Genomic DNA, 14,438 nt, shown 5'->3' with positions numbered 1-14,438 from the left:
CAAAGAGGGAAGAGACTTACAAAATATAGAACTGGAAAGGAGTGCTGTATTGGATCTATCACAGCAGTTATACTGGGGAAGTTAAACAGATCATATTACCAACAGAATACCTGACTCAAGTGATGAAGTTGATTGAAAAGCAAGGAAGATGGAAAATAGAATCACCAGGAAATTCCATTGGTCAGGGGTAATCGGAGATATGACTAGATTCTTCAGATCATGTGACATCTGCCAAAGGACAATACCTAGGGGGAAGGTGCCACTGGGTGAAATGCCTCTCATAGTAGAACCATTCAGAAAAGTAGCTGTGGAATTTTTGTCATTTAACATCATGTTACTCGAACATTCTAAATTTTTCTCGTTGCTTTAATTGAATATTGTGGGTCTATTAGTGGGGGAAATATTCGAGAATGCTGTCGTGTATATATATATATATATGCATCAAAAAATTTAGTTAGATATAGTAAGATTGATAGATCTAGATTATGTGATTGTGAGTTTAGCCATAAAAAGCATATAGTGTTTATTTTTTAAATGAATTATCACAGCTTGTATTGTAACAACACAGTAGAGAATAATAATTTGTCTTATCAATTGTGTTCTAAAGTAATTGAACCAGTCTGTGTGGACTTGGACAAAAAAAAAAGAAGACAATTATTTAAAGCTCTGGATACAACTGTGATAACCAACAGTATAATGAATATTTGTATATATATATATATATAAATATATATGTATATATGTTTGACTTGTTTTAATATATCATTTGAAAACAAGTAGACTGTTTTTATAAGTGCAAAGCTACGCAGTGGGTTATCTGGACTCTGCCAATCACGGGTATTGAAACCTGATTTTTAGCATCATAAGCCTGTTGCCTAACATAGCCTATGTCAAGTTTTGTATAGGGCTGGATTCTTTACAGTAGATATCTGTGACTTATTGATGATAAATTTCAACAATAAACAAACAGCAGCTTCTAGTAAGCATCATTCCAGAGAGCAGGCCAATGTTAGATGGTTGTTTGTAAGTTTTTGATATTCATATACAAAATTTTTTATAACTTCTTATAATCATCCCTATGACAATTTTTTCTAGATATATTTTCTCCACAACTATTTAACTTGGTAGAAAGGTGATCATTATCCAACCATTTATAAAATAAATATATAATTATCTGATAATCTAAATATTTTATACCTTAAAATTGGATCCTAAAATTAATTCATATTCTATTAATGTACTCTCATTAATGTTAAACTTATTTTCTGGCTTTATACAAATATTAACATTGCTGAAAAGATAGAACTTTGATGGTTAATCTCTAATCATTGTATAAGAAAGAGTGGTAGCTACTCTGAAAGAAAAAGCAAGAGACTTCCTTTTGTCAATGTTATGGATGTTATACACAGCTGTATTAATTACTCTGTAGCTGTTGCTTTGGATGCTCAGTAGTTTCATGCCAATTTTAACAGATGCTTAATTGCACTTATAGAGTCTTCCTATAAAAAAACCAACAAGAATGTTATAGCCCTTATTTATATAATCTGTAGCTATTCAATAATAAATCTATAACCATTCCCCAGCACTTCTTTACATAGGTTGTCTGTATATAATCTCTAACTATTCTGTGGGAAAGCTAAAAGTCATCTCTGTATAATTTATAACTATTCTGTTTGAAAGCTAAAACTCAACTTTAAATAGTTTATAACCATTTTATGGGAAAGCTGAAAACCATCTCTACATAGTTTATAACTATCTTGTTAAAAGCTAAAACTCAGCTATCCACAATTTGTAGCTATTTTATGAAAAGCTATGACTCATCTTTACATAATTAGTTTATTCCTATTCTGTTTGGTTTCATTGCTTCCTGTGTTATTGTAGTGTCTGTGTTAGATAGAACAAAAGCTCTTTGACAGCCTGATGCACAAGTACAAAATAAATAGTTCTTGTAGCACAATGTGTACATTTATTTCATAGTTTTGTATTCTTCTGTACTCTTAATTAAACATCTGTGTCCATGAGCCTTTTCTTCATTAAATACAAATTGTTTTACTTTTGTGAATACTCATACTCTGTATTATGTTAAATTTTTATTATACTTTCACAGGTGGGATTTCTGAAAGCCATATGTTTGCCTTGTTATGAGAATAAAACCTTTGAACACCAACTGCAGGATGATGGTTATAAAAAATGAAATATAGTGATGCAAAACTACTGAATATGTTATAATTTTATATTAGTATACTTTCTCATTTGGCATGTATTTCCTCAATCAATGCACCAAATTTTATAGCTATTGCAGCAGAAATTTCACTTTTTGAAAACTAGCAGCAAATTAACAGCATGCAACTGTACTGAACTACTACTGACACATGGCTTATTTAGGCCTACATGTGTTACTTGTGTTAAGAATAACCACCAAACCCCCTTCCCAGAACATTCCTAGTGACTTACAATATTGTATAGCCCACAAAGAAACTTCTTATGTTTGATTCCTGTGAATCAGGCTGAGAGTGAAGGTTTGTTTTCTTTAACATACTCACTATTATGAAAGAAAAGAAGAACGTTGTATAATCATGTATTCTTTTGTTTATGGAACAGGCTGCTTATATCGCTATGTTTTCTCACAAACAGGCACAAGTATTGCACAGAAAGAAACTTCTAGACCCTCAAGTTTTATTTCTGTGGGTCAGACTAGAAGTGAAGTATGTTTTCTTCTCTAGTTCTTACATAAGTATTAATAAAATACAGGAGGGAATTAATAGGCTGATGTGTTTTGTTCCTGTAAAAATCAGGCTATTTATAGTGTATAGTTCTTTCAGACATAGATATTAGTGTAATACATTCAGAAATTACTGGGATTAGATATTAGGTAACAGAAAAAGAAACTATTAGATCAACGTGTTTTGTTCCTGTAGGTCAATTTGCTAGTGAGGTTTTCTTCTCTCAGACTTAGAGATCAGTATAATAAAGGAATAAACTACTAGACCATTGAGTTTGTACCTGTGAAGCAGGCTGTTCATGAAGTTTTGTTCTGTCCATCATAGGCACCGGATCTCTTCCCTGTGCCCTCTCAGCATCACCCTAAAAAAATTATAACCGTTAGTCCATTATTAGGCAAGTTACACTGAAGTGATATGTAGTCTATCAAACAATGATTGTTGTTGAAAAAGTACTGAAATGCTATGTACAAAGTTTTATAGCATAAAATATATGAGTTTGGTTATAATTTTATGGGAAACCTTAATTTTTCATGATTGGACTTTTTTGTTATAAGTCACCTTAACAATATTGTCAAAAGATAAAATTTGATAACAAGAATGTGAATTATAAAAATAATTTAAAAAAGCCTTTACAAAATATTTTACTAATGTTAATATTTAGAGCTGAGGTTTTTAAATAAAAGCGAACTTTGTGAAGTTTTGCAAAGTTATTTTAGGTTCACTACATGCTATTATCATCTGTAATATGCTGTTTAGGTTTTGATATTATTCTTGTGAAAGTTGTTTTTTTTCACAGGATTTAGTAATACACATTATGATAGAACCTGAATATTCAGGACCTTGTCAACATATATTTTTTATTTGTCTTGTTTATTTGTAGTTAAGCACAAAGCTACACATTGGGCTGTCTGTGCTGTGACAACCACAGGTATCTAAAGCAAATTTTTAGTATTATAAGCTTTCAGACTTACCGTTGTGCCACTAGGAGAGCATTTTATTTGTCAATTTGATAAAAAACAATGTTAGTCTAAACAAATAACTTTGCCTTTTTTGTAAGGATATTTACTGTTATATTTTATTTGTGCTACATAGCCTAAAAAAGTGCTAACCAGGCTCTACCGAATTAATGGAAAATTAATAATAATTAATTATTAGAGTATTATATTCTTACAGTGGAATATGATGTAGATTGTTTTTTTTTTCTATTTAGTAAATATAGTCACTTTAGTATTACCTGTTCATAGAATTCTTCAAAGATCACCTTTACTGTACTTTCTTGCTGTTCCCAGGGTTTTGTACTAGCACAAAGATCACAGGCAGTCATAGCAATAGCCTCAAGAAGAAGTCTAAAAAACGATTTTTTAAGAGAATTAAAAAATTCTCATTAATAGGGCACAAACATTGCAATTAGTCATAGCAACTTCTCTTAATAAAAGTCTAAAAGAATTATATTCTTTTGGAAAACAGATTACAGACACTTTCAGAAGAATTTTCTGAAACAAGGTTAAAGAGCATTGAGTTGCATTACTGATGATAATTCTTGTATTGGGATCAAAACCTCTGTACTTTAAACATATTATAAATGAGTAATAACCTCATATACTATCTGAAGATAACAATTGTTGCATAATTACGTTAGATCTCTGTCTCAAAGTTTGCCTATTTGCTTTTATAACTAATATGTTATTTTAGCTGTCTTGTGTTCTTTTAATGGACTGACCCATATTAAAGAAGTAATGGTGACTATAATTCCAAACTTATGAAATGTATTTTCACAAAATGTGGTAAGCTTTTATTAATCAGTACAAGACTGTTGTACACAAAAATAAGATGTGAGAATAAATGTTTTATATGTAAGATATATCTAATAAATGACAAAGTTGGTCTAACTCAAACTCTGACAATTTGAAGTGGAAATTGATATTCATGTGAAGAATAAAAACAGTCATGTTCATCATACAGTTTGAAAATTGCATTTAAGTAACCTCTACAAATTGTTAAAGGTATATCTAAAGTTTTCTTCGATATCCCTGTGTATTCTATCTGGTATTTTCTTTACACTAACAAGAAATTTTGTGAAATCAGCAATGTAGGGTAACATGAAAAGTTGATAACTCTGACATCGAATTAAAAATCCCATGTTGAATGGCACTCTCTACAAATTTGGGGAATGCACACTTTGATCCTTATCCATACAATTAGGATTAACTGGCAGCAAAGTTTTAAATAGAACTTGTACTCAATTCTTTATGAGAGGTGTACTCCTAGTTACAGATGCATATATAATATTATACATAAAAAATTGTAACTTAAGGAGGACTCACCTGTGTTCAGGATGTTTCCAGTCAAATCTACCATCATCTATTATTTCTTTTAGTTTAGCTTTGTTTGGAAAAAATAATGCCAAATCTGTTGCTAAGATACAGTGCTTGATATTTCCTAAGACCTTAAAATAAACGAATTGGCAACAAGTTAATAGGTTTAAATGAAAACAGCCAAACAAATAATTCATTCATGATAAAGAATATATGATCCTTGGAGCACTATAGATAACTAATGTTTCAATATAATCATGCAACTTACTATAATCTAACTAAACTACAAACTCAAAGATGATACAAATCAGACATAAAGAAAACCAATGTGATATGGGCTGCATACTTTGAAAATAAACAAACTGTAAAATATAAGAAATTAAAAACCAATAGATATAATGTAATTTAATACTTTTAATTTGAGACATTTAAAAATAGTTAAAAACTTGAAAAAGTTGATAACAGTAGCTTATATAGTCAATTTGAAAATGAAGAAATATGAAAGGGAACAGGTACCATTATTGAAAGATTTCAAAGACCATAAAAGTAACATTTCTTTAAACAAGATTTCAATAGAAAACTGTTTAGTTACCAGAATATCAGTAGTGTATAAAAAGTTATTTACATGAGTGATCTATGTTAAGTTTGGACACTTTTCACAAATCAAAACTTCATATTTTAGATATTAAATATTCAATTTAAACCATTTTTCAGTATAGGTTATTCAATTTTAAGATTGAAAAATGCTTATTCAGTTCTTCATTCATACAGTCATGGCACTACAGTTTTTGTGCTGGGCCCTCGATCAAAATATCCAAGATTTGAACAACTATGTGCTCTTTAACATGCTCCACACTTTCAGCTATAGGTAATCTTAACTGTGGTGATTAAGTCCACTAATTGATTAAGAGTAGTTACACATGTGGTAAGTGCTGGTGACTAGTTGCATTCCTATTAGTCAGCAGTTTTATATTAGGGATGACTGATCTGGTCAATAAACCCAAGTGTTGTGTAAGCACTGTTTATATTGAAATCACCAATAGTACAATTTATGTAGAAGTTATTTTCATACTCAGAAAGTACTTTGTTTTCCAGTCTTAATAACACAATGTAAAGTAAAGATGTTATATAAATGTTTATCTATTTTTATTAACACTGGGCAACAAAACATCTTTTTTTTAATCTGTTACCAGGAAAAAATGCAACTGTTTCTGAGTAATTTGATGATGCTGATTTTAAACATCATGTTGGAAATTACTGATCACCTCTAGTTTTCGAGTTATGATAGCTTTGTTCAAAATATTCTTATATATATTGTGAAAATAACATAACCTAATATTTTGGGACAACATATGATCTATTGGTCCATTTCAGCTGTTCCATCCTCAAAACTAAATTAAAATGATTTAAAAAATTTTTTAAGCCCAGCCCTTTTCATTCATATACTTATCAAGCTTTTTCTTAAAATTCACTTAAAGTTTCTGCCTCTACAGCATCTGAAGGCAACCCATTCCAAAGGCCAACCACCCTGTTAGAAAAATAAAACGGTCTTAGCTGAAGATGACTCCTACCTTGCCAAAATTCATATTTGTGTCCCCTAGTCCTACTATTCTCATTGAAAGATTCACACTCAATATTCTGTTTCTCTGATATGTAATTCTCTCTCACTGGTCATTCCTTCTTTTTGAAATGGTTCTTATAATCTCAGCTGTGCTGGAGACACAAAAAGGAAGAATAATGTTTGGTATACCCACTCTGCAGGCCTAGAAAGAATGCAATAACTTTCAGATCACCACATATGTTCCACCTATGGTGACCATATTTGATGGCCTCAAGTATAATCTGCATACTTTGATAAGTTTCTTTCATGTTCACAACATGAGCAACAGAATTTATGGCTTAGTGTTCCCATTGTGCAAAAGTACAGCTTTCAGACTAGCTTTAGATGAATCGATAAAAAGTCTCCATTCTTGAGGATTATGTTAAGTACCTAATTCTTTCATTAATGCATCAACATTTGTACAGAAACACAAAGTAATTTCCATGCTGTAGTGAGAGGCAAGATTTTGATGGCAACTTTGGTAAATTAAAACTCTTGTTCCCAGAGCTAATAAATTCCATTGCTGTAAACAAGAGCCAAGAAGTTCCCCATACTGCCCTGACAAGTCACAAATCAGATTACTCAGCTCTTTTTGTCTGATCAGATGAGGCAGTTTGTGTTGAGGTGCCACAGGAATAGAATTACTAGACGAAGACGATGAAGATGATTCGTTGTCTTTTTCGTAGGATAACTCTTCTGTTTTCCAATTCACTAATGGATGTGGCACTGGAAGACCATCCCCATGAGGTACTGGTTTTATTACAGATTCAATATCTGGATATTTAATGTATTGTTTAGTTTTGCCTGAATATCCATTAACATTAGTCATGCAAAAATAACAGTCAGTTAGATGATCTTTAGGCTCACGCCATATCACGGGAACTACAAATGGCATACTTGCTCTCTTCTTATTCAACCACTGTGTCAAGACAGATGTGCAAACTGTACAACACACATGTGGACCCCAATGTTTTTCTTGGTCACCGATTTTACACCCAAAATTGTGGTACTAAACTACCTTCACCTTGTGTGTGATATTTTGTCTTCATGAAACTGTAATATATTTCCCACAAATGTAACAAAAGTTGTTTGGGTGATTTTTGCACTTTTTGGACTTTACTTGAAATGGAGACAGCCAGTACTTCAAATGATTTTCTAACAAATAGAGTTTAAATGATTATAAAAAATAAAGTTTTGCAGAATTTGATTATATTATGGGTATGATGCAAGGAAGCAGATTAGACTTAGTTTTGACTGTGTGCAGAGTGAGGCGAAGTGACCAAGTGAGTGAGAGGCAACTGAGAGAGAGATGTCTGACTCTGCCTCTTTTATGCTCAGTCGAGGGACTTCACAAATGTTCTAGCAAACTGAGCGCATGAGGGTTTCGTGATCCCTGGGCAGAGTAGTTGAGCATGGGAGTGAAGAAAATGTGGTGCAATTCACTACATTTAAAACGAGAACAATATATTTGGAATTTTACACCAACACAATACAGTCAACCTTTGAAGTTATCAAAAATGTATGCCTTATACCCATTAAACTATCCAAGTAATCTATTGCATGGAGTTGATAGCATGGTATTTCACATAGTGATGTGAAAATATTGAGATATTACAATAACTCAAAATCTAGAGGTAAAGGAGAAATTCTGACTACACTTTTGAAATCAGCACCATCAAATTACCCTGAATCGTTTGAGTTTTCTTCAGTAGCAAATGTTTTGTTGTCCAGTGTAACTGGAAAAATAAATGGGGAAGGTACTTACTTGTTTATATTCATCTGAAGTTAAGTTCTTGAAAATGTTGTGTCCATCTTGCTATAAATGAAATAAACCACAAGCACATAAAAGTATATATAAAGACACTTGTATACATGCAAACACTTACACAGGTGTTTATAGATTGATATGGTTTGGTTCAAATGGTAATATTGAATAATTAACTGTCATCTGGATTACTTAAAAATAACAAAGTCTGAATTAGTATATTAACGTCTCCCAGTAGGTTAGAGGTAGGTAAGTTTATGGACTTACAATCTTAACATATGGGGTTCGATTCTCCAAGGTGGACACAGCAGATAGCCCAATGTGGCTTTGCTCTCAAACATACAAAGTAATATAAAATATTTAACCTGACTCTGAATTAATTAAACAATAGATATAATCTGGTTAAGATGGTGATATAAGATAATCAAGGACTTACTCTAGATTACATGAAGGATGACACTGTCTGGTTAAAATTATGATATAAAATACTTATGCACATTCTAGAATACCTGAAGGATAGACACAGTCTGGTTAAAATGGTGATGTTCTAATGTGGAGGTAGTGTAGATGGCAGCTAGAGGAGATGCTGATTTCACCAGAAACTGATTAGTCTTCCCTCTATGGTCTAAGTCATGACACAAACATGCTACAAAAAGTGACAATTCCTGCAGAAATCAAGATATTCCCTGTATTAGCATAACACAATATTTTGTAATTTTACAATCATAATTTTATCCCTACAAACTGTAAGCCCATTTCATTCTTCATACTATGAATTAAGTATATATATATATATATATATATGTAATCAGCAGTTTAAGCTTACAATTTCAAATAGTATTTTGAAAATGTTTCAAAAGATTATAATAACATTGCAATTGTGATTTATGATGTAATAGATTTTTTCTATGGTTCTAATAACCTAGATGAAAAAAAAGAAGTTTGAAAATTTTGGCAATGCTACATCTCGTAAATTTCTTTGTTTCAATGAAAGAATAAGAAAAGCATTTCTGTTACTAAATTACAGCAATTTTTACCAATAACTAAAATGTGGCTCATTGCAGTAGTAGCATTTTTCTTTATGCTTAAAACAACTTTAAAAACACAAGTGCAGGTACAATTTGAAAAAGTAAAACCATGGGCTAACCTCTAAAGGCTTGAAAGTTCCCCGTGATTTTTTAATGATAACATACATAGCATTAGCTACACTAAATCCATGAGCCCAATTATGATATGGAACACGACGATAGTTCTTCCGTATTGTTATGGTGAAACGAACAAGACTGTCTTGGTCAAACCTAAGAAAATAACGCATTGTACAAACCTATTAGTAATATAGCAATATTTGATTAAGTTAAACCAACATGAGTGTGCATGGTCAAATTTATGAATCTAATAACTTATGTAAACAGACAAATAATAACATTTTATTATTTGGTTAGGTTTAAATGAACGTAAGTTTCCTTGATAAATCTATTAATCCATGACAACATTTTAACGTTTGAAGTCCAAAGACTATGAAAATGAAAGTTGCCTACTTTTGAAGTCCAAACAATTCTACAAACATATGAATTGCTGCTAAGACTTTTTGATCATAATCCAATGAGTATGGAGAAAATCTGAAACTGATAAAAGCAATTGTGAATCATCAATAATATAAAATACCAATAAATATGATTTGCACCAAAAATTTTATTACTGTATGTTTGCAATGCCCAAAAACATTAATTCTATTGGCAGTAAATAGGGTTTAAACTCTGCTTTCATTTACTTTTCATGTAACTTTAATATTTATGATTTGGCTCAATTAAAACTTTTTTTTTAACTTTTATGGTGTTGTAATCTCAATATTAACAAATCTGTTTTGTACAGTCTGTTAAACATTTTACTAATCATAATACAGTGGGTGAATAATATAGATTGTACATATTGTTTTAGAAATAATATTTCTGGGGCTAACTATTTTTTATGTTACAGTGAAACAAATAAAACTTGTGAGATAGCAAATTCTACTTCTATTATGTTATGGTTTTGTTTACCATTCATTTATTATTCCTTCTATAATTTAGTTTAACTATGAGTTTTTAGTTATATTAAAGCACTAACTCACCTTATAGGTACAGCATGTTGAATTTGAGTATGTTTGTATTATGAAACTGGTGATACAAGCTTCCCCTAGTGGTGTTGTACAGATATTAATGTGGTGAAAGATTATGTAAATTAGTTAGTCACATGAGATGTAACCTCGTGATTTAACCACTAAATAAAAACCATGCCTTGATCTTAAATGATATAGTTCATGAGATAGAGTTAGAACAAATTATTGTTGATTATTGCTTGATTTTGTTATTGATCTTGAAGTGGTTTAATGTTGGAATATTGTGTTGTTTCAGAATTTGGTGTGTTTTTCTTCTAGTTCTTTTCCCTAATTCCTTTATTTATTGAAATTAATAACATTGGTATTTATGTTGTATGGTTTAATTAATTAATAAGTTATTAACGTTTGTATCACGTCTTGACCAGGCATGTTTTTTTATAAGTGATAAAATTTGTATTCCAATTGTTTGAAAGTTATATTTTGGATTTCTGTTGTTGTTACAGTTTTATAAATTGTTTTTTGTTCGACCCTGGTTGTAGCAGCATTTTATTTTAGTTCATTACAACTTCATTCTCAAAAGAAGAAAGACAACAATGACAATATTAGGAAATACAAAGTAATAAAAACATACAAAAGAGCATACATACAGGCATACAGACTTGTTAAAACTATACTATACAATAATTGTAATCCAAACATTGTGATTGTATAATACAAATACACATTTCAAAATAATGATATAGATTAATGTTTGGATAAAAATTGCCCACAATGTTTTTTATCAGATACTTCAAATCATGAAAAGGAGCATTTTCAGGTGGTAAGGACTTTGCATCTTTAAAGCAAAAGGTTGTTTTCTTTTGAAAAAAAATTTTTTGTTCATTTATCTTATCCCCATTGAAAAGATTTATTGTTAAAAACATTTGATTACCCGATAAAACAGATTGTTTGAGTAGCACATTCTGGCTACACTTACTATTTATATCTTCTTTTCCAGAAATCAAAAACAAAGTATTAATTACAAAAGTTTTACTCTGTTTAATTCTTAGTTAATTATTGCTTCTGTGTCTAATTAAATTGTAAAGAAGTGAACCAGAGATTTAGTTGCCCAACTTACTCATGCAAAGCAGCTGTATTTGGTAAGGCAGGGGACTGCTTAATCTCATTTACTTCCGTCTCTGTACATGTGTTATGGTATGAGAGGACTTCTAGTGCCACCTTGTATTTCTTTTCAGACCGTTGAATTTTATCATATAACTGCAAGAAAAAATGTTTGTTTTTCTTTACTTTAATAATCACACACAGTTTAATGGGTTAAAATAATTAAACACCAACTGTAATTTTCTTGAATGTTTTTTAACAAAGCTTTTATGGTATTGGATATTCAGAGAATGACTGCATTCAGCTAAACTGACGAATTCTTAAAATATAGGACTTTTTTCAAGAGTTCACCATTTTAAAGTTTCTTTTAATTCCTTGCACTTTTGATCAGTTACAGGGTACAGACTTACAGTGGTTAAGACTGAACTGTCACATTAGTTCTGTGATTGCTCATCTGTTTCCATTAAAATAGTTGTTAAATTAGCTTTGAATATGAGCATAATATTTTTAAATCCTTACTACTGCCTATAACAACCAGGACCTAACTTCAGTCTTCATTTATTGGAAAAAAAAGGTTTTTTGATTGAATTTATAACAAAAATAAATTTATGGTCTATAGCTCTTATGATGGCAAAACATGATCTATTAATTGGTAGATGGTGAGATAAAATATTACAGCACAATAAAACTGATAATAATTTTAATCATACCTTTCTTTATTTGCCCTATATATACAGGTTTTCAATAAGAAAAGTATTTAATAGCACTTCAACTGTTTGCTTTTGCATGTTCCCAATAAGGTCTTTTTACTCAGTACCAAAGCTTAGGTTGTCTGAGTTTACAACACTCATCTTATGGAATCTATAACTCAGGAAGCAAGATAAGTATTGGTATAATGAAATACAATATAATGCTTCTCTACTGCTTTGACATCACTGGCACAGCAAGTTTTGCTGACTAGTTTCATTCTCATCAAAGTTCTTCTACCCTCAAGTTAATCTTTATTTTTCATTTTGTTCAATCTATAATTTTCTCTTCTTATTACTACTTATTTTCTCCCTACCCCTAAGTTTTGCTATCTAGGTAAATGCCTACTTTGCCTACCCCTAAGTCTGGCTCTGTAAATAGTATTTTGGCTGAGGGTTGCTGTGTTGTAAGCCAATCTGATGAGCTCTTGAACTGAGTGAAAGGCTTTGTAGTGGCATGCAACATGTAAAAATGTGCAGTTGAAATGTTGTTAAATACTCTTCTTAAGCATGAGGTTGTATTATTCCTAACTGGACAGTACTTACAATGACAGGATGAATACAAAAGTCTGAATGGAATTCAGTCACTGAAGCTTAAAGAATGAATTGTCTCAGTATAGGAATTGACACACATTTGAGATAAAGTTTAAGATGCAAAATATGAAGTTAAATATATGCTATTGAAAGACGAAATAAAACTGTTTGTTTGGCTGACTTTTTATGTTAGATCTCCACCAGAAATATTATAACTTTACAAAACTACGTGAAATAAATGTTATAGGAAATTTTTCTGTAAAAAGATGAGGACAAGAGTATTCTCTACTAAAGATGAAATTTATGGAAACTGGGACTAGACTGAGAGATAAATACAAAGATTGAAGCACACATTTAAAAGTCAAACATGATGCTTCTCTAAATATAATGAATTATAAACAATATTGCAAAATAACCATTCTGTATTCTCATTAGAAATTCAGGATAACAACATGTGAAGATCACTTTCCTTAAACTTTCCAGTCAATTAATACAATAAAAACACATAGATAATCACAAATCGATGCCCACTAAAGGAATGTTGCAATTTCAAGGTACAGGCTTACAGTGGTTAAGACTGAACTGTCACAGACAAGAAAAAGTCAGAAATATTACATGCATTTTGAATACCACAGAAATATAATGATAACTTCTGACCAGAGTAAGCTATGTGCTTAGAGAATAACTCAAAATCAAACAAGCTATCAGTATAGCTAATTAACTATACCCTTTCTTAAATTTCTACTAATACTAATTAGAATGCATTGTTTCACCAGTTGGGTACCCTCTCTTTTAGTGATATTTTTGGCTATAGTTACAGAAGACTAGGTATGACAACCAGGCAGCCCAAGAAAAGGTTTTAAAAATTGTACATAGCCTTTTACAGCACCCTTTCTTTCACCTTCATGAGAACAGAAATATAAAATATATCTGTCCATTCAAGGAACATAAGTATATATATGGTTATAAATTATATAAACTTTAGTTCTGTTGACACAAATTAAAGTTTTTAAGTTGAAAAATATCACCTTTGCATGATGTAAAGCCAGTCCACAATATGAAGCAAATGTGGCAAAGGCTTCTTCATCAGCTTTTGTGAATGGTCCACCTTCTTTGTTTACCATTTGAACAACACCAATTATACTATGAAAAGAGAAATCTGTAAGCTTCAGGCAAACAATACTTTCTTTTAATATTCTTTCTTTTACAACAATGAAATTTCCATTAAGTTTAATAATAAAAACATGTTGAAGCTTGGTTGACAACTATACTACATTAATAAGCTACTTTCTTGTGTGACTAAAACTTCTAGAATTTTTGCTAAAATTAACCAATTTTAGGAAGATTTTAATTTGAAATTTTCCAGAAACCTTCATATTCAACAAATACACATTTGGCAATAATCACCATGCTAGTTAAGAAGAACAAGATTAATGAGAATAACAGTTTATAAAAAACACACTTCTTTGTTTGTTAGAAAGATGAGATATAAAATATTTCTTTCTTTCTTATGGTTATGGTATGTGAACATTAACATTTTGTTCATTACAAAATTA

General features: G+C 30.8%; 1 protein-coding gene across 1 annotated transcript in view; it reads right to left on the bottom strand.

Annotated features, from left to right (window-relative positions):
• LOC106457800 (probable 3',5'-cyclic phosphodiesterase pde-5) overlaps positions 1–14,438 on the bottom strand; it is an 84,473-nt gene that overhangs the window by 9,028 nt on the left and 61,007 nt on the right. Inside the window, exons 17-25 of the mRNA XM_022383860.1 lie at positions 13,911–14,025; positions 11,619–11,758; positions 9,942–10,028; positions 9,551–9,701; positions 8,913–9,068; positions 8,404–8,454; positions 5,048–5,169; positions 3,958–4,069; positions 3,004–3,084 (exon numbers count right to left, since the gene is read on the bottom strand). Of these exons, the coding sequence (XP_022239568.1) occupies positions 3,004–3,084; positions 3,958–4,069; positions 5,048–5,169; positions 8,404–8,454; positions 8,913–9,068; positions 9,551–9,701; positions 9,942–10,028; positions 11,619–11,758; positions 13,911–14,025 (1,015 nt within the window). The remainder of the gene's footprint in view (positions 1–3,003; positions 3,085–3,957; positions 4,070–5,047; positions 5,170–8,403; positions 8,455–8,912; positions 9,069–9,550; positions 9,702–9,941; positions 10,029–11,618; positions 11,759–13,910; positions 14,026–14,438) is intronic.

This window comes from Limulus polyphemus, unplaced genomic scaffold (assembly GCF_000517525.1).
Source record: "Limulus polyphemus unplaced genomic scaffold, Limulus_polyphemus-2.1.2 Scaffold375, whole genome shotgun sequence".
NCBI classification, from domain to species: domain Eukaryota; kingdom Metazoa; phylum Arthropoda; class Merostomata; order Xiphosura; family Limulidae; genus Limulus; species Limulus polyphemus.
The sequence above is the reverse complement of the archived record's forward strand: the minus strand, read 5'-3'. Positions and strand labels throughout refer to the sequence as shown.